Here is a 25,115-nt window from a genome sequence, read left to right as displayed (position 1 = left end):
ATGAGTGCCAATTCAATTTAACACACATTGTAGAAATTCTTTATTTTGCAGCAGATCAATTTTTTTACTGATGTTTATGTAAGATTTTCGGTTTATTTTCTATTGTCTGCATTACGATGACACTCTCACACTGGGTATACACTGTTTCTGTATTAGAAACCCTGCAGGACTGCAAATATACCTGCAAATCTTTGGAAACTAAGTGCATTAGCATTCAGGTTAGACACTGAGAGCGGCCGGTTGGTCTGTTGGGGTGGAAATTCCAATATGTCCTAGTTCTTTCAGAATGTGATACAAAGTTCCTAAGATACTTTCCAACTGAGTGACACCTGTCCTCATTTCACCCTCGCCTCTGGCACCTCCCATATCAACATTTTGCAGCTTCCTAAATGTCAAAGAGACAGTTAGAATCAGGGCAGCTGAAATACTGCTGATTCATGGAAAATAATTTGTGTCTTGTGCACATTCAGTCAGCCCTGGACAGTTTCCTTTCAGAAAGCGTGGAAGGCTATTACCTTTGGAAGAATATTGTCCTTTATGTATGTATTTGTATATTTGTGTGTGTGTTTGTTTGTGTGTGTGTGGCATGTTAGAGCCAGTAGCAATGCCGTAGTCACACAGTGCCATGGTCTTGGGCTTGAGAGTTTGAGCCTTTGGACACAGTTACAGACAATGAAGGAATTTCCCACACACTCCATTAACACAATATTAACAGATCAAAGTGGATCAGACACAGCAGTTCTGCTAGAACTTGTATGCACCTCAGTGGACAGTGAGTGGACACCATGTTTAAAATCTCAAGGTGCACTGGTGTGTCTCATTCAGAGAATGATCCCCAACCCAAATCATACCTGACCTTTGAAGAGCATTGGATATGGAAGTGTACAGACAAACAGGTGCATTACAGTCTGTAACTGTAGAAATACAGAGTGCTTCTGTATGAACAGTGGAGCTGATAAAATGGACAATGAGTGTAGAAACAAGGAGGTGCTAGTATTATGGCTGAGTGGTTTACTTAATGCACCCTCTATGTCATCTACCTGTCCACCATTCAGATAATCTATGGTCACCAGTGCTGACCAGATGTATTCAGCAACAGATGGAACACAGTGATGCAGTGGATATATAAGGTGATGTTTCCTACTCAGGGTTTCCCACATGTGTAAATCAGGTTATAAAATTCAGCCAATTTATAACAGTTATTTAGAGCACACATTACAAAAGAAGGAGAGTGAATCCTGCATATTCAGAAGCAATTTTTTTGATAAATCTGGGATGAATTTGGAATAAAATGGCATGGCCAATGGAGTAAATTCACTGCCCAGCCCTGCTTACTCCAACATTGCAGAGGTGTACCCTTTAACTGGGTAGATTTGTGCCAGCTGTACCATTTGGCATGTAGGGCTTCCCTGAGGACACCACTGGCAGGCTTCCCATTGGCAGGAAGCTTGCTAGAGTTCTTCTCCTTCTTGTAGCTATGTGACTTTCTGCCCACTCAGGGGTATGAAATGGTCATAGGTTGTGGTGTTTGCAATCTCCTCCAAATGTGTTGAATCATTTAATTCACAATGTACAAAGATCATGGTGTAAACAACATGGGCCCAATAACAGGTTCCAACTAGCTGTTGGAGCTATTTAGAATAAGACCACCCTCATAAGCTCTTAGTTATTGGTTTACAATATATTTATTAATGTTATTAATTTACAATGTGAACATGTTCAAACTCATTAATAATCCTTTAAAACATAGAGAGAAAGACTTATGTTGACTTAATTGTTTGCTAAATTGTGAAAGTGGCAGATATCTTGAAAGTCAGTTTGTGAAATATCTAGGAGAGAATAAATATAAATAAAAAAAAACAAAAAAAATAAACAATCAAATCTACTGAAAGTCTTGTAAAGCAGCAGAAGAGCAGAAGCATTTAGGAACCACAGAAAATCAGCCACAAAATGGCAGAACACATAAAACAGAGCAGGGTCAAGTTGTCAAAAAAGTTGTCTCAACAACTGCAGAGTTCAAAATCTGCTGTTATAGCAACAAACAGGGGACCAATTACATATCACTGGTTGTGGGTATTGAAAGGGATGTCATATCGGCTTCTGTAGGTGTATTGTGTAGGTGTCTTAATACTTTTGTACATATAGTGTATGTTTCTGGCAAGATCCAAGTTCACTATTTAGCAAACAACAGGTCACTGGTGCCCTTTCTATCTAAGTGTTATATCTGAATATTAGTGTTTTTTATGTGTGTACAAATTATTTATTAACCCTTGAAAGTTTGATTTTAAATTATTTATAATAGTAGTCGTCTTATAAAGCAGTACCCCAAGAGAATACTCCCCAACATGAAACAATACCGGACTGGAAACAAAACAGAAATTTGACCATTATGTTAGACACTGTAAAAATGACAGGAACAAAGTGGGGATTTAATGTGCAATGTTTTTTTCCCAGATCATCATTAGTGTGTTTTCTGTCCCCATTACATTACTATGATACTCCGTCACGCACCTCATGTCCTCGTCACTCTAACCTCTGTTGACTGTTGCATTCTGTCGTTATTACAGCTGACGTGTGCACTTTGATACGTCTCGAGTGGCGCCTAGCCATGGTGTCGGGAATTTGAATCCATTAACATTTCATTCAGCCTTCACCTGCTGCCGACGCTTGATGCCATTTCCAATACGACGCCACTTACATCAGCAATGAGCGAGTTGAAAGACCCTGTGCGAGAGTGCAAAAAACAAGACAGGCACATCAGAGCATGTTCAAATGGAGGATTATTTCAGCGGGGCTTTGCTTGGTGTCGACTTTAATATATAGGAAGTGAATGGGGAAATTACTCGCAATTAATACACAGTACACACCTTGTCAGTTTCCATTCTTCACGACCAAGAAAGGAGCAACACTATCTTCTAAAATGAGTAGAGGTTTGACTGAAACTATTTTATATTTGTATTTATTTATTTATTTATTTATTTATTGTCGTTATTGAATGTTCACTGTACCAGATTCCAACATTTTGGGAGCTTAGTAATAGGGTTAGGTTTACGGTTAAGGGTAGGCTATTATTTTAAGTTTAGAGTAAGGTTTAGCTGAAGTTTTAAGGCTGAGGTTTCACTCTGGGTTGCCAGAAATTCACATGAACCTCCCCAAATTTAAGTAGTACACTTTTCACAAATTCCAATTGTATGTAATATACAATGTACAAAACCTGGGGCATGCACTGCATTCTTAAAACCCGGAGAATCTAGCACAGAGGCAAACATTTACGATGGACCCGATTTAGCCTGAGGTGAAAGATTCCGCACGCACCTTTATTTATTGATCTGTTCATCCTTTATCGTAATAGGTCGTATGCATGTGGCTCCAGAACCCCTCCCAGCATCTACGCCTTTGGACATTCATCTCAACGCTGTCTTTGATCCCCTCCTATACCACATCAAAGTAGCGCTCCATTCAAAAAGCAGTGTTTGCCATTCTCACCTTGGCTCAGGCTGAATTCCATCGGTTGCTCTCCTCTGTCTTTGGTCTTTGCTCTCTTCTTTCTCCAAATGCTTGTGCTCAGTTTCTGGAGCGCCTTTAGTTGGGTCTAACGACATTTGGAGCTAAGATTTTGAAATATGGCAGTCTCATCAGAGGCAGTGCAATAAGCAAACATTGTGCGGTTAGGTTTTGTACCAAAAGTGACAGTATTAATCCATTATATATAAACATAAAAAATTACAACAGACAATGTTTAGATTGACATCACTTGCTGGTAATTTCATGGCCATGAGGTCATTATCTAAACAGGTTTTGCTGATATGTTTACAGTAGACAAGACTTCAAATTGTAACTTGTCTTTTGGATATGAAGGCCATGTGCATGTTAATAGTTGGACTCAGTATTTTGATTGGCTAATGTGTGGGGGCCTAAAGCACTGATTGTTTGCCACTGGTAAGCCTGTGCTCAATTGCTTTAAATAAAAAAAAATATATACAAATAAAACCATAATAAAAATAATAATAATGACGTAAAGCATCAGCTGTCAGGTTTAATTTCTCGTTTTGTGGTTGGCTTTGTTCTGGTCTCATGTCCACTTCCCTCTTGTTTTCCTTAGCCACACCCTGCAGCTGTGAGCTCTTTGGTAGTCATGTGACTGAGCTGACATACATAGCCCATCATGTCTCCATATATAAGTTAAACTTAATTCATACACCATATCCCAGCTTGATTTGAAGACAATGCTGTAAGACAAAAGTACTTTTTACAATGTTTTTATCATGCTATTGTCTCAAACATTACATTCATAGTCACATTTTCATCACTAAAATAAATAAATAAATAAATAAAGTAAAAATTAAATAAGCCAATAGCATATAACCAGTGGTTTAGACACAACTACATTCACCAGTCAACATAATGAAGCCTTTGTTAGAAAATAAATAAATAAATTAATAAAAATAAATATTAGCTAATATTTCAAAGTCAGATTCAGTGAGAAAAATGTGTGAGATATTCAGGTGGCAAAATAAGAGAGTGAAAGTTTTAATTTTCTATGGACAGGTGCCCATCCATTGTTTCCCTGCTTAAAACACTGTACCACAGCTCACAGTCATTAGCATGTAGACACAACAACTGGTCTCAAACCAGTCCTTAGGGACAAACATCTGGAGCATGGTTTTTGCTCAAACCCAGCTCTGAGAACACGTGTGTAAAACCATAAAGAACATTCAGTACATAGTCCAGGTGTGCTGTGAGCAAGGTCGGCATGCAAAGCAGTAACAAGACTATGGTATGGTTGGTACTGATTTGTTTAGCTTTTAGACAGTGTTATTGATGTAAATGTAAGCAATAGCAGGATTATGTCCTCCATCTGAACCTCTGAACACTTCAAGTCAAATGTCATGTTTGGACAGAACCAATACAAAGAATTAACATAAAGATGAGCAGTTCTGTTTTGTTGCCAAGTTCTAATTAGGTACTGACTTTGATATAGACTTTAATATATTGGAAATGATTGCTCCAATGCTACAACTGCCAAATTGTAGTAGATGACATCATTTTAAGCAGTATGGCCTTTTAATATAAAACTCATAAATAAGTATATCCATTAAGGGTAATGGCAAATGGGATACCACTGGTCTACTGGCGATCCAATATACTAAGCAGATTTGTTGTTCATTGTGGACCTGTGTTCTGTGTTCTACCAGCTGAACAGTATCAATTAGAATCTACCTCTGACAAATTGATATTTGTCTCTCTAAATTGTGCATTTGGGTCCCACAGTGTGTAAGGCATTCACTTGCTTAAGGGCAATGTCACCCTCTTCCTCTCTGTTGAAGATTCCCCTTGCCATGTGTTCCCTTGTTTCAAAATTCCAATTTTCAGGAATTCCTTGGAGTCCAGCGGGGTTGAATCTGAGGTAGCGTAAGCAGAACAGTGGTATGTCACCGACAGATACTCTATGAGAAAACTATGTCAAGAAGTTTTACTTTGGTGACTTTATCGGCAAGTTGCTGAGCAATGGTTAAAAATAAAAGTGCTTACTGGGTGACTCATGTAGACTCTAATTTTGTCAGATTACTGAACGGCTTGTACAGTTGTTCAATAGAGTATTGGCTAAATCTTATGTCCTGAAGCTATCAGTTTATTTTGAGCATGTCTTTTGTCCAGGGGCATCTAACTGGATAAAACTGGATACATAAGACCTTCTGAATTTCACGGTGAGCTGCGCTTTGACTTTTCCTTGCTCGGAGGGACGACGCTTGGTCAGGGCTATCCCAGCTGAAGACACTTTGACAGTAATAGTGGTATTCTACAGTCTGTAACAGCAAAGTCAAGCTGACATGAGTTTCTTTGCTTTACCCCTCTGCTGACTGTTCGGACTAGAGACTGACCCAGTGGGCCAGCCCAGCTATCAGAACCTGTTTCCTCCTAACTAGGGAAGAAAAGAATAGCCACTGAACTTTTCTAACTGTGATCTAAGCAGAAATAGTTAGACACCTACACACATTCCTGCCGTTAGGAGTCCACAGAGGTGCCCACTGCAGTTGCGTAAAGGTTTTACTAGAGGAGAACATTGTGTTTCTTTGATTTTTTTGTATGATTCTTTTCTGTATGAAATTGCACCAAAGGCTCAGCACATAACAGCTTATATCCATTATACACTTTGACATGGCATAGGTATGACAGCTTCCACCATTGTGGGCTTTGATATTCTGTGCGTTTTGGTCATCTATAATTCAGCAGTCATGTATCCTTGGGTTTTACACAGGCAGTGAAAAAGAATCGCTCATGTGCCCATGGCCCATGTCATGCTCTGATTCTTGGTAACTGTCTTTGAAGGGATCTATCAGAAAGAAGAAAAAGCAAAACTATAGTTGTACCTTCCAATACAGCAATGGACAATGCTGGAAGATAATGGAGGCTGAAGTATTTGCCAAGTGAAGAAGTAGTTTTAAGGAAAGTAGTCCATAGTCAGTTTCAAAGAGGACATATTATCTAAAAAAAAATGTGCACATCCATTTGGGGAATCTGGAGCCCACCAATTGTCACGGATCACGAGGCAGACTGACAGAGGCGGACGCACTTGCTAAAACACGGAGGGTTTATTATAACGAAACAAAGACCACACGACAAGAAAAGGAAGCAAAACGAAAGGACTTAACTGGGAAATAACAAAGACTAGACTCGGGTTAGAAAGGAAACAAAACAACATGACTTAGAAAACAAAACGACTGGAATAGGAGAGGGAAAGAGACAACACGACAGGACTCGGAACATAGTATAAACACGACATGACGGGGCAACAATACCATACGAAGTGAAGTGAAATGTGAAATGAACGACAAACAGGACGTGAGACAAGAGGGCTTAAATGCTGACACAAACGAGACACACCTGGACAGATAACAAGGAGGACGGGTTAACACATGAGGCGGAACAAAGGCGGAGACTCGAACATAAACAAACATAGCCATGTGCTAAAAGGAGCACATGACCGGGGACAACAGACTTGACAGGACGAAGGCGTGACACCAATGCTCACACTATGATACAATGCCATCCAGTCTGTTTTTTTGTGATCTGGCTAAGTCTGTCAATATAGGACAGAATGAGTTGTCCCAATTGTGTGCTGCTTTTAATGTCTACTAGATCAAAAACTAGAATCATCCCACCTCCTTTTATGAGTCTCTCCGAACATTCCCATTTAAAGAAACAGGAAATGAAACCTGTCCTAATGAACAGGGCTATTTGGACAGGGGGAGAAGACACACTACACCAGCTACCCTCATTATTCTGAGGTACTGACATTATCACCTGATGTGAGATGCAGTCACTGAGAAATGTGATGGAGGTGAGCTGGTATTTTAAACCTTTACACTGTAGTTTCACTGTCATTTCACTCACTAAGAAGAATGAATATTTTACACAGAAACCACATTATTTCAGTAGTACCAGTGCCCTGTGTTTGGAGTAGTGACCCCCATAGTACATACCAACTGCATTTTTGGAACTATTATTTAAAACCAGCTAGGAAACTGGCATTTCATGTAAGTAAATACCAACCGTTAAGATACACTTACCATGTTATTACATATGTGTTACCATAGGTAAAGTGCATTCAACTTCTACTACACAAAATCATGACAAAGCATGAGTGTGTGAGTGAATGTGTGTCTGTGTTGCCCTGTGAAGGACTGGTGCCCCCTCCAGGGTGTATTCCTGCCTTGCGCCCAATGATTCCAGGTAGGCTCTGGACCCACCGCGACCCTGAATTGAATAAGCGGTTACAGATAATGGATGGATGGATGGATTTATTGGTGTGTTGGGGATGTCACTGCAATCAAATGGCTGGTGCTCGGCACTTCTAGTGAGACATCACATCCTATTGCTCCAGCCTATTTGTTCTCACCCTCCACTTCTGGAGTCATAGCAACTACACCTGTAGGACAACCCATGGTAGGGTCATGGTTTTGCTGCAAAAAAAAAAAAAAAAAAAAAGACACTTTTGCATATATAGGAAAAATTAATTGAAAAAAAAAGCAAAACAAAATGCTGTTAGTGTTTGAATCATTGTTTTCTTGGGTAGCATTATAGTAACAAATATATATGCAAAAAAATATGCATAAAGTTTAGTATTTTTCAAGACATATCAATAGTCACTGTGCTTAATAATATAAAATTTAGTGTAAAGTTTTTTGTTCATTTCGTACAGCCTTAGATTACATACATATTAAAACTAATCTAAATGTGGTCAAGTTTCATGTGTACAGAGAATATGCTGCCAGTACTGGCGTTCATAGTACAAATCTGTGAAATGGTACACTGCCATTCATCTGCAAAAATGATTCTTTTAAACATCTACTTTCTAATTTTATTTAGACTGAATCGTAAGCAAAGATGTGATTAATAGTGATTTACTATTTTCACTTTTATTTCTAGCCGTGTTTTTCTTAAACAAGATCTTGGAACAAATTCCCGGCCAAATCCTGGACAAATTCTTTGCCCTCACTAATGTGGCATCGTATATCAGCGCTGATATTTCTCACATGTCTACAAAGCTTGTTTCCAGCTACATGTAAATCATAAATAAACAAACAAACAAATAAACAAATAACCAAACAAAATCACAGAAAGTGCTCCCTGATGCCTTCGGAAACGAAAACCCTTCATGTATAAGTCATCATTCCTCGGTGCCCTAAACCCACTGTCCTGGTTTGAATACCTCAGTCAGCTGCCAAGATTGCCCTCCCTCCTTCCCCTTCCCCCTTCCTCCTCCCTCCTCTTTTCCCTTTCCCCATCACAGCCTTTATGAATGGCAGCCAATCAGAAAGCGACCCCCTCTGCAAACTGCATCCTTGTCTTGCAAAAGCAAGAGTGAGGATTGAGCGAGTGAGCGAGAAGGAGGGAGGGGGGGGGCGGGGGGGGGTTGAGCGGAGGAGCGAGGGAGCTACGGAGAGAAGGAGAGAGTGAGAGAGCGAGAAAGAGAGGGAGGCATGCAGCTGGAGCCTCACACACAACTGTAGCCAGTCTTGGAATCCAAGCGCTGCCAAGAGGCGAACAAAAAAAGAGAGAGGGAGCTAGTGTCGCACTTCAATGAGAATGACATGCACTTGAAAGAGCGAGGGGTGCTTTTGCTAAGGTAAGGACCACCGTGATCTCGGACCTTGGACTTGCAGCTTCACCTTTAGAGTCTAGGATTGGGGATTTGGGACTTATAAAGCTTTTGTGATATCATTTGTAGAGTTTTAAGAGGAAAGTATATGAGGTGTCTTAATGCTGTCACAGTGATGATGATGATGATGATGATGATGATGATGATGATGATGGGGTTCATAACAGCTAGAGGTTGATTGGCTGGTTGCTTAGTTCTTGCTGAGGTCCGTTGGTACTTGCCTGCACTCACTATTCCAAGATCAACTCTGAAACTTTTACCAACCTTCCGGTCTCGATGTTTTCCCAATCCTAGCAAGTGCAAATCCACAGTCTTGGGAATATTTGGGAATGTTCAGGGATGCATTCCAGCAAGCAAAGGCAGTGAAAGGATTTTGACAGTCTCTCCAAGCTCAAGCTTGAATCAGCAATTAAGTTGCGTAGCTGTGCCGTGTGAAAGAGCGCTGTTATCTTACCGACGGCTTCAGATTTCCTTCAGGTGTTGATTCGCAAAAATGCATGTGTGTGTGTGTGTCTGTGTGTGTGTGTGTGTGTGTATGTGTGTATGTGTGTATTTTCTTCCCCCTCCCAAAACCTGTTTGATGTTTTCCGCCGAGGATATTAGGCTAGGGGGACTGCTTTGATGAGTGAGTCACTACTGCCTCTTTCTCTCTCGCTCTCTCTCACTCTCAGTCTACGTCTCCCTCAATGAGACTCAGCCCAGGGTTTTATCTCGGGATGTACAAATGCGCAGACATGCTGGCAAAGCTGTTAAACACTCAACCTGCACTTGTAGACAGCCTCTCTCTCTCTAAATGCTCCAGAGTGTTCTTCTCTTTCTCTCTCTCTCTTTCTCTCTCTTCCAGGCAAAAAGATTGAGAGACTGGATTCTTTTGCCCGTTACTTATTGGAGTGGCTTTCAAGCAAAATAAAGTGCAGGGTCAAATAAGTGGTAGCTCCAGCAGATAAGGCTCCCCAGAGACTCTGACTATGTACAGAGGTTTGGGTATGTACAATTTGTTTCCCTTTGCAAAGCTACATGCTGTTAAGTGGCCCCACTCTGATATCCCTGGTGTAAATCTATCTCGGTTACTTCGGGCCCGGTTTACGCTGTTTGATGTTTTATTCCGCTCTGAGTATGAGCTGCCAGAAGCCGAGGAGTTGTGATTTATACATCTGAGCCCCGGCGCATAATGGCACGACTGTTTCGCCCAAATTAAAGTGCACATTTCCTCCCAGCCGGTGTCACTTGTATAATTGCCTTTCAACGCCGAGATGAAGCATGAGACAAAGTCACTTGCACTTCGATTCCGGATAGTATTCTCTCTCTCTCTCCCTCTCTCTCTCTCTCTTTCTCTCTCTTTCTCGATGACTCTGTCTTCTCTTCATACCCTCTCTCTCTCTCCTTCCCTCCCTCCCTCCTGCCCTCCCTTCTTCTGCCTCAGACTCTCCGTTATGAAGAGGAGCTTGGCAGTGAATGCAATTTGTCTCATAATGAGATAAAAGTCAGAGACAATCAATTTATTTCTTCCCAGAGCAATGCGATATTAAGTACCCCTCCCCTCGCCTCTCTTCCCAAAGCTCTTGCGGTGGTACACAACTGTGGAATGTTTCCTCTGCCTGATAAAGTGGCCGATTCATACATCTTACAGGAGGACGAGAAGCGACCACTTATGCATCCAGGCGAACTCATCATACTCAAGGATGTGGTTTAACCGTGCTAAAAGCAGTCACTAATTTCACTCTAAATCCATGGGTGCAGTACCACAGAGCGATCGCGGTGCAGTTAACAAGGGTTTTCTGTGTGCAACCTTTGAATACTGAGCACCCCGGAGGTTCCCTATAGTCCATGTTTTGGACACAGAGTCTATCATTTATTTAATGAGACAAGACCTCCTCAGCCTTCCAGGACTCTCAGGAATGGAAGGGGAAGTGGAATCAAGAGACAAGTGCCGCACCTCCAAACGATCGCCTTGATTCTATGAACCTGGCCATATCAAAGCCAGCTGCTCCAGGCAGGCCATCAACATGCAGCCGATTTGATCTGTATCAAAGTTTCCAAACAAAGGAGACAGGGGCATTAATATTACAGAGGAGGCAGCAGCTGTGAAAAGTGTCCAGTGTGAGAGATGGAGAGATGGGCGAGCCAGGTAGGGAGAGAGAGCAAGACACAGCAAGAGAGAGAGAAAGAGCCAGAGCACACAAGAAAAGCTCTTGGGCTCCACCAAGTGGACGCTACCAGTAGTGTAGTGTTACCAGCAAAGTGGAGACAGAAGTGAACAAGGAACTAGAGAGACATTCGAGCAGATAAATAGCAGGCATACCACTCATGTAACATCGCATTCCACCATCAAATAATTCTGCATTTGATGCAATAACATTACATATCCTAGCGTCCTACCAAGACCAACATTCTTGCACTCACGGTAGCTTTGTAAATGATTAACTGATGATTTGGATGATCTACCTTGCCGTACGCTGGTTTATCTCTAGGCTTTCAAAAGTATCTTCTCTGATTATTATGCTTATTATGCAAGCCACGTCCAGGATTAATATCCACTATGCTAATGACATTCATGGAAAGGGTTTAAACTATAGCCCTAATTAGAACATTCAATCATAATAATAATCAAAGAGGTTTAATTGTTACAAAAGGGAGTTGGTTTCACACAAGCCTGAGGCCAGAAAGAGATTAACAGTGGAGTCGTATTATGCATGTTGAAGGATATTTATACAAGCAGCCATTTAAAGCATTTTCACTCAGCAGAAAGTCATTAGGTGACGGCTAGGCTTTTTCAATTACAAAAGCAATCCCCACGTAATTTCAGGGGCTTTATTATTTCATCTCTCATTTTAACCCAGACAGCAACATTCGAACTTTCTTCTGGTATATATTGATAAATGATTTCAAATGGACACATCAAGTATGGACAAGAAATTGGGGGCAGGGGGAGGGAAGGAACAGCATTGTTTCCTCCCACAAAGTCCATGGCTGAGCTACACTTGGGCAAGGCACCAAACCACCAACTGCTCCTTGGGCCATTCTGGGCATGTGTGTGTGTGCTCACTGCCCATTGTGTTTGTGTGTTAGTGTGTATGTGTGTGTTCACTGCCAAGGCTGGGTTAACTGAAGAGGCACAATTTTTGGTGGTGACAAAATGTTATATATATTCTGATAAAAAAAAAGTGCAATTAGAATGTCAGGGAATAGAAACAAACGTCAGGGGCATAACACACATTTAGACATAATAGCAAACAACAGACAGTAAACAGTACAGACAATGAGGTCTACAATGAGGTCTTTTATATGAATGCCACATTTAGCAATACGAAGATATGACTGATATACTGACAATTCTTAAAATAGACCCATTAGTCTTTGTTCTTTGGCCCTCCTTTGTGGTCCATCTGTTTTCAGTTTTCTAAAGCAGCTGGTCAAGATGCCAATAACTTTCAGTGAAGTATTACAATCACAAAAAAAAAAAAAAAAAAAAAAAAAAAACTAAAACTTTGGCTAAAACAAATGTTAAACTACAGCCACTCTCCTCTGAAAGCTCAGTAACTGTGGGCAGATATGCTGAGAGGCTGTGGAGGAAGGTGCCATTCTGCGATTGACGCAGTTAAGATGTGGTGTGCTTCAGGGCTAAGTCTTAGGCCCCCCCTTGTTTTTTTTTTTTATTTTTATTTCAGCTTTCTCTCTATACTGCTTGAGGAAATGTAGAGAAAAAAAAGAAAAAAAGAGAAGAAAAACGACCCCACAGGAAAGGAAAAAAGAAAGGTAACGGCGAGGTGAGGGGTGTAAGTCGCCGTTAGCTGAGAATTGCACATGGTCTGTCATGCTGAGACGCCCCGTCTAAAGCCAGAGCAACAAACACAGTGGCAGGCCGCTCGGCCGGAGGCAATTACCGCATCAGGCAGGAAAGCTGCTCTGCTGTATTTTTTATATCATTATTGTTATTTATTTATTTATTTATTTTTTTACTTCGGAGTGAAACGAGGGGGTGGAGGGCATGGGATTTGAATCCGAACGCTAGACACGCTGCTCCACATAATCAAAGTCAACTGTATTGATTTGGTTTATATGAGCGGCTTTGCGCACACTCTAGTGCATTTATGCACCTGAGCTTTGCTTTCAGCAGCTTAATCCGCGGATGAAAAACTAGTACGCGAAAACAGATTTGACACCGGGGAAATGGCGGGGGGGGGGAGTGGGGGGTGTTGGTGTGGGTGGTGGGTGGCGGGAGGGGTACTGAGGCCTGATGCTCTGTGAATAAGATTTGTCTCATGGCTTTATTGAGTTGCGCCGCTTGTTTTCTTGGATTATTCATTGTTAGTGCTCAGCTCCTGCGGGGGTTTTGCATGAGGGGTGCGATGTCAATAGCTCTGACGGAGGATGAGGAGCAGCCCGCTTAGAAAAAGAAGAAGGAGAAGGAGTAAACAAAAAACTTGGTTGTGGATTTGGCTGGAGAAAACTCAGCGGTGTAATCAGCATCTTCCTTAATGGCCCTGACACCTGAATCGATGCGTTTTCTATGGGGCCATGCCACGGGCTTCATCTTCAATGGAGCAGGCTACACGTCAGGAGACTGTTATATTAAATTTTGATTTGATATCAAAGGGGCTCCATTGCAATAAATTTCACCATGAGCTCAGCTCAGCTCTGAAATCCAAGCTTGTTTCCTGATGTATATCCAGCAAGGTTAGGTGAGATATAATCAACTCTAGGGTATTAAAAAAGGTTAGTGTGCAAATGTGCTTTTTCTCTCTGGTTAAATTGAGTGGTAAGGGATAGTAGATAAACTCCTGCAAGTGGACATTTACACAAATCTGTTTTCACCAGTCTTGGATGGACTTAAGTCAATTCAATTGGAATATATATAGTCATTTCATCTATGTACAGTATGTACAGTACACAGTACTACGATGAGTAAGTATATGTATATATATATTAATTATAGATTCATTTCATGTAATAACCACTAGTTCAGTGCAAGTACCCATTAATTTGGAAACTTGGAGACCACCCCCCACACACTGTGAAGCAAGACCACCCTGTAGATTTTATGTGGGCTGCCTTTTCCATAGAGTGCAGACCCTTAAGAGTTGTCCCACCTCCTCATCTGAGTCTCTGAACACAGTGGTCTTTCATGTGACAGCTCAAAGGCAAGGTCAAAATAGAACAAAAACAGAACAGAAGTGGAGAATGTGAAGTAAGGATACTCATTAAAATGGTGAAAAGAGGTACACAGTGTAAAGAGAACAGAGTGAAAATTGCTACAAACCATTGCTGCTTCTTCTCGATCTTCACTCCTAGGCTTCTGCTCTGAATTGAGCTGGGGCTCATTCTCATTAAAATGAAGAGGCATTGAAACCTGTCCTTCTGAACAGGGCCATTTAAATGAGGAAGGGCTGGGATGGAGGGGTCAACAGTGCTGTGGTGTTAGATTCTTGTGGCATTTTATCAAAAGCAGGTCACAGGCATTTCATTAAGACCCATTAAGGGGGTATAATATATATCCTTTAAGCATTGTTCTTCTGTTTCTAAAATTTGCCTCTAGAACCAACAACTCAAGAATCCCCACTGATCAAAACAATATTTCATACATGAACTGAACTCCCTTCAGTCTTAGCTAAATAATCATTTGCAGAAGAAATACATAAGATCTTCATCTCATACCTCTTTAACACATCTCTCTGCACAGAAAGAGAAAAAAAAATGCTTTCCTCGTTTGTCCTCAGAACTCAATTAAAGGCTTATGTTAATCTCATCTGTTCTCTTCAGGGGGGTTAGGCAAAGAAACTTGGGATCCAGCAATCCTCCATTAATACAGTATTGAGCTGCTTTATTCCTTCAGAGTTGATCTTGAAGACACGTTCCCTTTGGGGTCAATCAGAAACCAGAAATACGGAAAAATACTAGTGCAACAAGTTCCGCAAAAATGAGCATGTATATTACTAAAAAAATATTTTACGTAATATTTGTGACTTATTTACTATGATTTGTAGCTATTTTACGTTTAGTAAATGAGCTCCCATCCATTGGTGCCGCTGTTTTAGGAAAATCATTTGAACTATATGTTATGTACCTTAGGTAGAGCTGTAGAAACAGTGCTCTAATCTGTCAGTGAGAGCATTAAACACATAAAACTGTTGTTTGTTATGTTTTTGAACATAGAGTTTTAGGGTTAAGCATACATTAGTGTTAGGATTAACTATGTTTAGGGGTGGGTTCTTCAAGAATGTTTTTTCAAGCTATAAGCCATCAGAATTTCTTGTGAACTCCTGTCATTTCGGATTTTTGGAAGCTTAGATTTAGGTTTAGAGTTAGGGCTAGGGGTTAGGTGAAATCAAGCTGAAACACGTTCTGATCATTTCTATTTGTCCATTCATCGTGAAATTGTCACATAAATTGAAGCATTTAGTAGACTGAAAATTGTGACACAAGTTTTTCTGTGGACAGTAACAATATATAACCAGTACATAACTGATATATCTTTTCATTAAAAGGAAGTTGCCCAAAAGGATTTTTAAGTGATGCCATTGTCCAGGCCTGTCCACAAGAGGTGACAAGGGGCATCCCTGTCTTTAGAGATTACCTTGCATTAAGGAATATTCAGTGGACACTCTGGATCTTGAACTCACCAGAAGCTGCTCTGTTAAAAGGTAGCATTATGTAAAGCAAAAGGAATTACCTAGAACCTGCTTTTTTAAATCTATCTAGTTCATGAATTGTAGAATATTATTACCCGTCATCATCAATTTTGAAAGCATCTGCTTGACTTCTTGAAGGCTGGAATGCATGCAACAAAAACATGACACACTTTTTTGTGTGTGATATCAAAGAGCTGCCATTAAACTTAATGGAACGTTGCCTCTTGACAGGAGTTGCCATGACCTTTAATAAATTCAGACTTCTACCCACTTTGATTTTTTTCTTTCTTCACAGGGAATCAAAGGAACATCAAAGTGAGCGTCTGCAATGCCAGAGTTGCTGATCCAACCGTTTAGACCCTTTGCCATTCAGTGCTGCCTTCTTTATTAGATTATTCATCCGGAATTGTGCCTGTCCCGAGGATCAATTGGATACAGCTGTTGATGATAGTGATGATGATGATGATTCACTTCCCCTGGCTGTTCCTGCTGTTCTGCCTCCTCCCTCTGGGCTCGCCCGTCATGCTGGTGGTGCGGAGTCGAGGGACAATCCTTCGCCCTAACGGCCAAATCCTGCAGCCAGAGGGTAGAGTTCTGCACAGATCCAAGCGTGACTGGATGTGGAGGCAGTTCTTCCTGTCAGAGGAGTACATGGGAAACAACTACCAATATGTCGGCAAGGTAAGGGAGACCAAGATAGGCAAGACATCGGGGGGAAAGATGTGAAGGATTGTGAGAGAAAAACGACAAGCTCCCTTTCTGAGGTCTATGTTGCATGGCGTAGTACTGAATATGAATGTGCCACTTAGAAAAATTTAAGATATTATGAAAGTAAAGCAAAGGAAATGTGAATTACACACTCACCCAGGCATGAATATTCAGGCGCAGAAAAAGGCAGAGAGACAGTAGAGGAGGGGTGGGGGTGAGAGGGGAGGGATTTGAAGCAGGATTTAGAGGGAGAGGGTGGGTGTTGTGTATTTTGTACCAGGCTTTGAGCTGGCTTTTTCCGGCTCTCATTTCTAGGACCAAAGTGGCTCCCTAGAGACCTGGCGGGAATTGACAATTATGGGCTATTTCATTGTGTCTCGCTCTCAGTTTTGCACCCATTGACTTCCTACTCATCCAATGGCAATAGTTGTGTGAAAGAAAAGGGCTTTCAATTCATCAAGCTGCAATTCACCAATGTGCCATATTTATGCCACATTAACCATAAAAGAGAAGCCAATACTGGTATCATCGGTGCACTCTCTGCCCCTCACATGGGCTGATCATGATGTATAACTCCCAATAAGGGAGTGAAAATGTCTGTCTGGTTGGTTCAGTGCCGCATTTAAGATACAACAACTCATAAAAATTTGTTGCATAGATCTGGCCTGGCCCAGTCTGTATTGTGCGAGTCCTGTGCAAGGCAGGATATAACTGCAAGCACGGGTGACTTTTTCTTTTTTCTTTTGAGAGGGAATTTGGCCCCTTAAATTAATGCTGAAGCCAGAAATAGACAAATGCCAGGGTGGCCCTGGGCAACAGTAGGTGTGCACAATTATTCTTTCTAGAATAATAAACAAATGCAAACCTTAGGGGTGCAGAGGAATTGATTTCGGCACTGGTTTTGTTTTTTTGGCAGATCCAGTGCATGGATATTGTTGCTGGGGGGAGGGGGAGGGGGGGGTCATAACAGATGTAGAAATGTTTATAACAGAATGAAATGTAGATTCTCTAAGACATGGTGTTAACATTATTTGTACTATAACTAAAAACAGAGTTCTACATTCCCAGTGTTTCATCACTGACCTGTTGCAGTCAGCACCACCACAAAACAACCCCCTGTAGGAAGGATAGCACTAAATGACGGAGAGGTATCTAGGTACCTCCGCCTGAGGGAAGCACAAAGATACAGAAAAACAAGTGTCCTGTATCGGTTCAAATCAGAAAATGGCTTTTAGTGTCCAAATACAGAATGGTTGGCAAAACTAATCACGTCCCCTCATGTTCCAGCTCTGAATCCAACTCTCTGCAGTGTGTGTTTGTGCGCCGCAGTCAGAAAGGAGTGTGTGTCCACGAACATACACTTGAACCCGAGCAATTAGCTCTGGCTGACTGGGTGGGCCTTGTTCCAATTTGAGTGTGCCCCTTTCATAAAATTGAAGTCAACTGGCCGGAAATATGGATTGTTTTCACATGTATTTAATTATTTTATTTATTTATTTATTTTATTTTTGGACCCCAATGGAAATTAGAATTTGTGAATTAGTTTTAATTTATTTTTAAGGCACTGTACTGAAATCAGTGGGAAGGGAGTGGGGGGTGGTTCCAACCTTCCTCCAAAATTAAATGCATTTTCTGTAGTGCTGAGCCCAGATTAGCAACAGCAAAGACACTAATCCCTCAATTACAGGTCAGTGGAGCATCACAATGATTTTAAAGCTGTAAATGTAAGGACTACATATTACATAGTACTCCTTTAATCATGGAATATGACAAAATACTAAAATTAAGCTGGGTTTGGTTTCCATGTGAAACGAATGCAAATAGAAAGACATTTACTCATTAAACAGTGATACACACTGGATAACATCTGCACCGTAGACACATGTGCTTCATGTGTCCCAGCTATGTACTTATTTGGTTTTATTCTTTATAAAATGCTGTGTTTGTTTAAAATGGTTGCCAGTCTCACTCATCTCCCAAATAGAAGTGATGCGGATTTGACCCCAAAAGATTCGATCAAAGACCATTCCTGCAACTCCAAGTGTAAAAGTTAAGATTGACTCTATAGAATCAAGAATCACGTGTCACTAAACAAAAAATTCAGAAAGGGTAACTATAGCAACAGTGTGTCAAGTTGTTATACTTATGAATATTGTACATGCAGATATACAGTTTGATGAGTTGGCTTGCCTGCCAACATCATTTTCAAATGTAACCCATGAGTGCGAGGTCTACGTTTGCCAGTCTAGAAAACGACCAGGAGGTTACTATGTATTATCCAACTTGAAATCAAATGGCTTATTATTCTGTAATTGCATATTATTTAAAAGGTCAGGGTCCTGGTTTCCTCTCCACCACACTACAGCCTGTGAAGGACAGTTTGCAATGGCCTTTGTTCAATAATCGGATAATAGGTCTTAAACTTGTGGCTTTAGGGGTTTGAGGTAGTTGTATTCAACTCACGCTCAAGGTTAGTGTACACCACTGTCCGCTGTTGTCCCTATTCATGCGTATCCACTAAACCTGGTTTTAAAAAAAGTTCACGGTTTAGTTGAACCATTTGGTATTCACTATTTATGCACACACTGCACTGTTTGTACACACTATACATTTTTCCTAGTTCACCATTTCTGACAAAGTGATTCAGTGGTGTGCAGCTTGTATAATCTCTATAGAAAAGTATGAACTGCAACGGGATGCTCTGGAGCAGTTGCACATGAGTCCAAGGTCACCATGGCATATGCCAACCCAGAAACAACCACGAAACAGAATTGATAGGGTTACAGAGAGTGACTCTGGTTGTAGAAGGGACATTAATTGATTAATTGTCTAATTAGCATGTCCTTTCTGATCTAGGCTTGGTCCATTAGAGCAGGGAAAAGAGTAGAACATTGAAGGTGATAGTACCCGGACTCTATAGTTAGGAATCATTGCTTTAATAAGCTTTTGAATCAGTAGATGTCAAAATGAAGTGGCTTTATATTAGTTTGGCGGCAAGAGTGGAGTAAAGTGTGAAATTCCTACATGTTTGAATATGTGACTTGGTGAATGTGTGAAACTGTCCACAGGCGTGAGGATGAGGGTGACTGGATGAGTGGGGTCCAGTGATTCAAGTTGGGGTTTTCCCTCCCCTCAAGCTATGACATAAAGATGCCTTAAAAATCTGGAAAGTTTTTATCTGTTTACAGTACACTGAGTCCTGCTACTTTTAGTTAGTTTGTTTTTTTCTTTTGTTTTGTATTGTTTTTAAACACAAATTCACCTGAAAGGACCCCGGGACTCCTTTGTCTGGAAAGTTCCATTGACCTGTGGTTTGCCGCTAATGACTGCTGGTGAAGTTTGGCATGCGATTTGCTTTGAGTGTGCTTGATGAGTGAGTGGCTGAATGGTACTGGACAGCTGGACAGTAATTAGGCCAGCCTGGACTAGCCAATGGCTCTTTCTAAGAATAGCCAAGCGAACTAACATCCTTTGGTTTACCCATCTGTAACTCTGCTGTCAGTCAGATTGAGAAGAAACTCTACTTCATCAGATTCAGCAAACATCTTTCTACATGGTCTTGTTTGCATTTTAAAACTCATTGTAGTGCATCATAGCATTTACCATGTTCTACACAAATAACTTGACATTCTTTTATGAAACCTGGCATTAAAAATGTATAAACATATATTTTTATGATGTTTTACGTAATTATAACTAGTTTTAAATAACTATATAATTCATTATACATTCATAAATCATAAATACTACATGTTACTCTATTCCAAGGAAAAATAGCATACATTCAAATGTTATTTTTCACTGGACACACAGTGTTTTATTAAAAACATAACAGATTTTACTAGGATGTGAAAACATAGATGTCCAGTGATATGCCCTGAAGGGGTTCTGAAACACAAAGGGCAGGGAGTGTGGGTTGTGTTAGGTGCAATGCTTTGTAGATTTGGGCTAGACTTGTTTGTGAATGCAGGAGACATTATTCTTTCTGTTCTTGTTGTTGCAGTAGAGAGAGTCTCCATCAGGTCAGTTGTGTAAGGTGCTGCTCCTTAGCGCCATGTTTGGTTCAGTGTCTTGGCTGGGATGTTGCGTGCATATACATAAATCATGGCTGCAGCCCACAGGCATGAGGTGAAATATATAGAGCATGGCTCTATATAGCAATAAATATATAGGAATATAGATATCTCTGAAAATGTCTCTATATAGCAAGCTGCACATCTTAAAAATAAAAGGATTGTTATTTTGGTGATATATATATAACCCTTTACAAAACACATATGGTGGACCATTTAAAACCTATTCTGCGATTTGCATATTCATTCATTCATTCATTCATTATCTGTAGCCGCTTATACAATTCAGGAATACACCCTGGAGGGGGCGCCATTCCTTCACAGGGCAACACACACACACACACATTCACTCACACACACACCTAAGGACACTTTGGAGTCACCAATCCACCTACCAACGTGTGTTTTTGGACCGTGGGAGGAAACCGGAGCACCCGGAGGAAACCCACGCGGACACGGGGAGAACACACCACACTCCTCACAGACAGTCACCCGGAGCGGGAATCGAACCCACGATTTGCATATTTCATTATGCAAATAATAGTTTTAAGCACAAAAAAGGCTTCCCTAGAAAATCCCTTGCTTTTTAATCATTTAAATATGCTAAAACTTTTAGATGTAAAGTAAGAGACAGTAGCTCATCTGTTGCTGCACAGTTTTTGTTGTTCGTCAGAGGACACAGGACACCATACACAGGATGCTGTTGGCAGGATATTATTGTGTTGGTGTACTATTCTCAGTCTAGAGACACTTAGGGCATCAAAAACTCAAGCTGCACTGCTGTGTCTGATCCAATTGCACCGGCACAATGCACATTGTCAGTGTCACCGCAAGTGTTCTTTACGGAACCAAAATTGAAGTAACGTAATAATATATTTTCAAGAGTAGGACCATGCTCAAACCCCTCCCTTCAGTCCTATGTATACCCTGCAAACTCACGTTGTTTCCATGTTGGACAAACTCGCTCCCACCACCTTCCCATTGATTCAGCCTTCATGGGTGGTCCATACTAGCAAAGTGGTTCTTCTATGGTTTGGTGAATCTTCCCTCTTGCCAGTAGTATTTGGCTTCCAGGCACTGCAATTAAAATGTAGTTAATCATTTAAAACAATGACATGTTGTGCAGACATGACTTTTCCAAATACATTTACCTTTAAATTAAAAAAAAAAATGTTTTTCAGAAGTTAAGGGACAAAAACAATAGATATGACAACAAAATAAGTACAGTTTGTAGGAAAATGTAAAACAAAAGTGCTTGAGAAGCCAAAACATGAAATACTCATAATGTACTTTGGTGGAAATTTAAGTTTTAGTCACTTTTTGACACCAGAAAACCGGCACAAAGTCTTAACAGATCCTCTAAAGATCTCAAAGTTATTTGTCTGTTATATATCTGAGAATATCTAGAAATTTCCATATCTCTCAGAGACAAAAGCTGACCCCCCCTGCAGCGTCTCTATTATTCTGTGTCTGAAAATATCATTTCTGATGTCAGATCTGCCAAAGTCCAATGGGGTTTCTTTGAAACAGCTGCTGGACACTTTTCTGAAATGGAGATGGTTCTTGTGATTTTGAAAATGGGCCTCTGTAACAGAAGTGTATCTGTGTTGATATCTGAAAATGCTTCTTTCGGCCCAAGAACTGACTGAAGTCTTGCACTTGACATAGCTTCTCGATTATGGAACCAGGCTTTGTAGTTCCTTTGGAGCAACTTCTGTCCTTCTAAGACTGCTGTTCCACCCAGTATTGGCAATTTCTGAGACGGAAATTGGACCATTGCTCAAGAAGAAGGCATTCGTCTTTGTGCCGGCCGCCTGGGACCAGATATTCCTTTAGTTCTGACAAAAAAAAAAAAAAAAAAAAAAAACCCTCAAACATCACAAACAACAACCTCATAGAAATGGAGGAAAGCAGATGTTTTCTCTTCGCCAAGGTCCAGGCTTTGTTCTAATTGCATAACAATGTTGTTATTGTTGTTGTTGTTGTTGTTGTTGTTATAACTTTCCCTTTCTTTACACAAGTTGCATAAATAAACAGCTGCAGAGCCAAGCTGAAGAGAGAGGCTTTTTGAAAATGGGTCAAGGAGGTGTGGATAGAATAATGCTGTAGATTTTAGGGTGTTCTCTGTTGCTTTTTTGGAATCTGTTCCAGAGAGGTAACTGCATTAAAATGTATGCACATGTGGTCCAATATTATCTCTATGGCATGTAATCATCCTATATCTCTTCTGAAATCATAGGTTTAAATTGGGGGATTGTCCCTTTTCAAAAACGTTTATTTGTGTTCAATTAGAAGCTCTGCATCTTTTAAGTTGGAACGGCACAAAACCAACTGTAACTTGTTCATTTTTTCTTGTTGTCTGTAAGGTTTTATTCACTGTTGGAATTACCGCGGAAACTCATTTGTAACTTGAGCTGTTTTATTTCATAGCACTTTCTGTCTGCGTCTGCTTTCATGCAGTTAGAGATCACCTGAATTTGGAGTGATGTTACCCAACTATGGAGCAGGAATAGAGCAACATCCTCGCCTCGTTTCATACTTTTTCACATTCCGAGGTCTCTTCGGTTTCCAAACACCTCCAGATAACATTCTTGCATGAGCAATATAGCTTCTGAGCCAGTTTGGACTGTGACCTTTTTTTCCCAGACATTTGTTTCCCATTTACCAAGCCAAGGGTGTGTACAGACACGGCACCATTTTCCATTGCACAGACAGACTTCATAAAGTTTTATCCAATCATGATGTGGTGTGCACAACACACACTAACACACAAAACCATATTAGTGTCACTGTAGCACTGAGAATGATTTACCACCCAAATCACACCTACTCTGTGCTGGTCCTGACAGGGTAAGAAAGTATTCAGAAAAATAGCTGGACTACAGTCTGTAACTATACAGCTAAGTGCTCCTGTGTGGTAAGTGGAGCTGATAAAATGGACAATGAGTGTAAATACAAGGTATATGTTCCCAATCTAGCGATTGTTCAGTGCATATAGACCTTAAATGAATTGTTGCCCAGATTGAGATGTCAGATTTTGTTTAGAGAGCATCATTAATAAAGACTCCATTGTTTGAAGCCTGCAGATGTGCAAACGGCTTGTACAAACCTGCAGAAAGAAGTGTTAAGTGTAGTATCGGATGCCACACTGGAGGTTTGGACACCAATTGTGCCCCGTGCCTTGGCCACTCGTCCCGTCCAGCACACACAAGAACTTAATCACGCATCGCTCCACAGAATGTGGCTGTGGCTTGAGCTTCAGGGTGAATCCGTTCTTTCCAGTCAGTGTCAGGTAACCACAGAAGAGACCTCACTTCACCCATGTGCTTATGGTTTCGTACACACTCAATATTCAGGGTGAATGGCGCACAGAGATATTGCACGTTTCTCCCTGTAGCCAGGCTTTTCTGTTTTTAGAGTGAAATGCAGTTGCGGACTTAGCGGATTATGCAACACGGATTTTAGCAGGCAGCTTTTTTGTCAAGCTAATCTGGTTATGATACTGAGAAACGGAACATAAATAAATAAATTGAGAGGGACTCTGCAATGGAAAATAAAGAGAGATAAGTCGCTGGCATTGAAAGACACCATTTTAAAAAAATATATAAACCAATAGCAACAAAGCTTAAAACATACAAATATTGAGATACGAAATGCTCCCTATACAATTCTAAATGGACTAAAAGCTTCATTAGTATTTAATGGAATAAGTCCCGAAGACATGTGCTTTGAAACTCTTATTAGCTGCTATTGTCCCCTGAGAGCTGCCTTTCTGAAAGCTTTTTCGCATAAGCCACAATATGAGTGCAAACCAGCACCAGGAGTCCATCAGGGGATACAAGAGAGCCAAACATCAAATTAGCATTTCCAACATTTGCTCCACAGCATGGGTAGAGAATCAAAAATACATAAATATCAGTGGAGGTTCATGCCTGAGAGGATGTCCCATGGTGGTAGCCTCACCTTTCTTAAGAAAACAGTACACACCAGCCTTGTCTAAAGGTGATTTCATACATATTTGACTTAAAGTGCATTTTTAGTGTTTGTATAATGTGAACCAAATATAGTTGACATTCATAGCATGTGTACAGTTTATATTGGTGGACATTCATTTGAATATTTGGCAACCCAAAAAATCAGCCTTAAAACATCATCTGTCCTAATCCCAAATTAAAACTTCAGCTTAAAACTTAATCATGAACTGAACAGAAATCCATATGAATCCAACAGTTTATAGCATTGTTTCTTTGGCTCTTCTTCAGGTACATAAGATAGTTAGACTGGGATTAATGAAACAGCACCACCAGTGGATGGGAGCCCATTTAGTGATCATAAAATTGCTACATGTTATAACAGAGCATAACATACAAATACTATGAATATGTTCATGAGTATTTAATGAGTATGTAATGAGTGCTGTTATTGGTAAAATACAACTCACATGTACGAATCTTTGGAGGTTTGCACAAAATAATATACAAAAACAAGCATAAAATGATACAACTTTTTAATATTTTCTGTTTTTAAATATATAGCTGTTTT

At 40.5% G+C, this 25,115-nt stretch overlaps 1 protein-coding gene across 1 annotated transcript in view; it reads left to right on the top strand.

Annotated features, from left to right (window-relative positions):
• The first annotated feature begins 9,027 nt into the window (after positions 1-9,027).
• Positions 9,028-25,115, top strand: part of LOC136675378 (cadherin-10-like) — a 30,490-nt gene continuing 14,402 nt past the window's right edge. The window contains exons 1-2 of the mRNA XM_066651884.1: positions 9,028-9,130; positions 16,088-16,473. Of these exons, the coding sequence (XP_066507981.1) occupies positions 16,237-16,473 (237 nt within the window). The 5' untranslated portion in view covers positions 9,028-9,130; positions 16,088-16,236. The remainder of the gene's footprint in view (positions 9,131-16,087; positions 16,474-25,115) is intronic.

This window comes from Hoplias malabaricus, chromosome X1 (assembly GCF_029633855.1).
Source record: "Hoplias malabaricus isolate fHopMal1 chromosome X1, fHopMal1.hap1, whole genome shotgun sequence".
NCBI lineage: Eukaryota > Metazoa > Chordata > Actinopteri > Characiformes > Erythrinidae > Hoplias > Hoplias malabaricus.
This window is presented reverse-complemented; position numbering and strand designations above follow the sequence as displayed.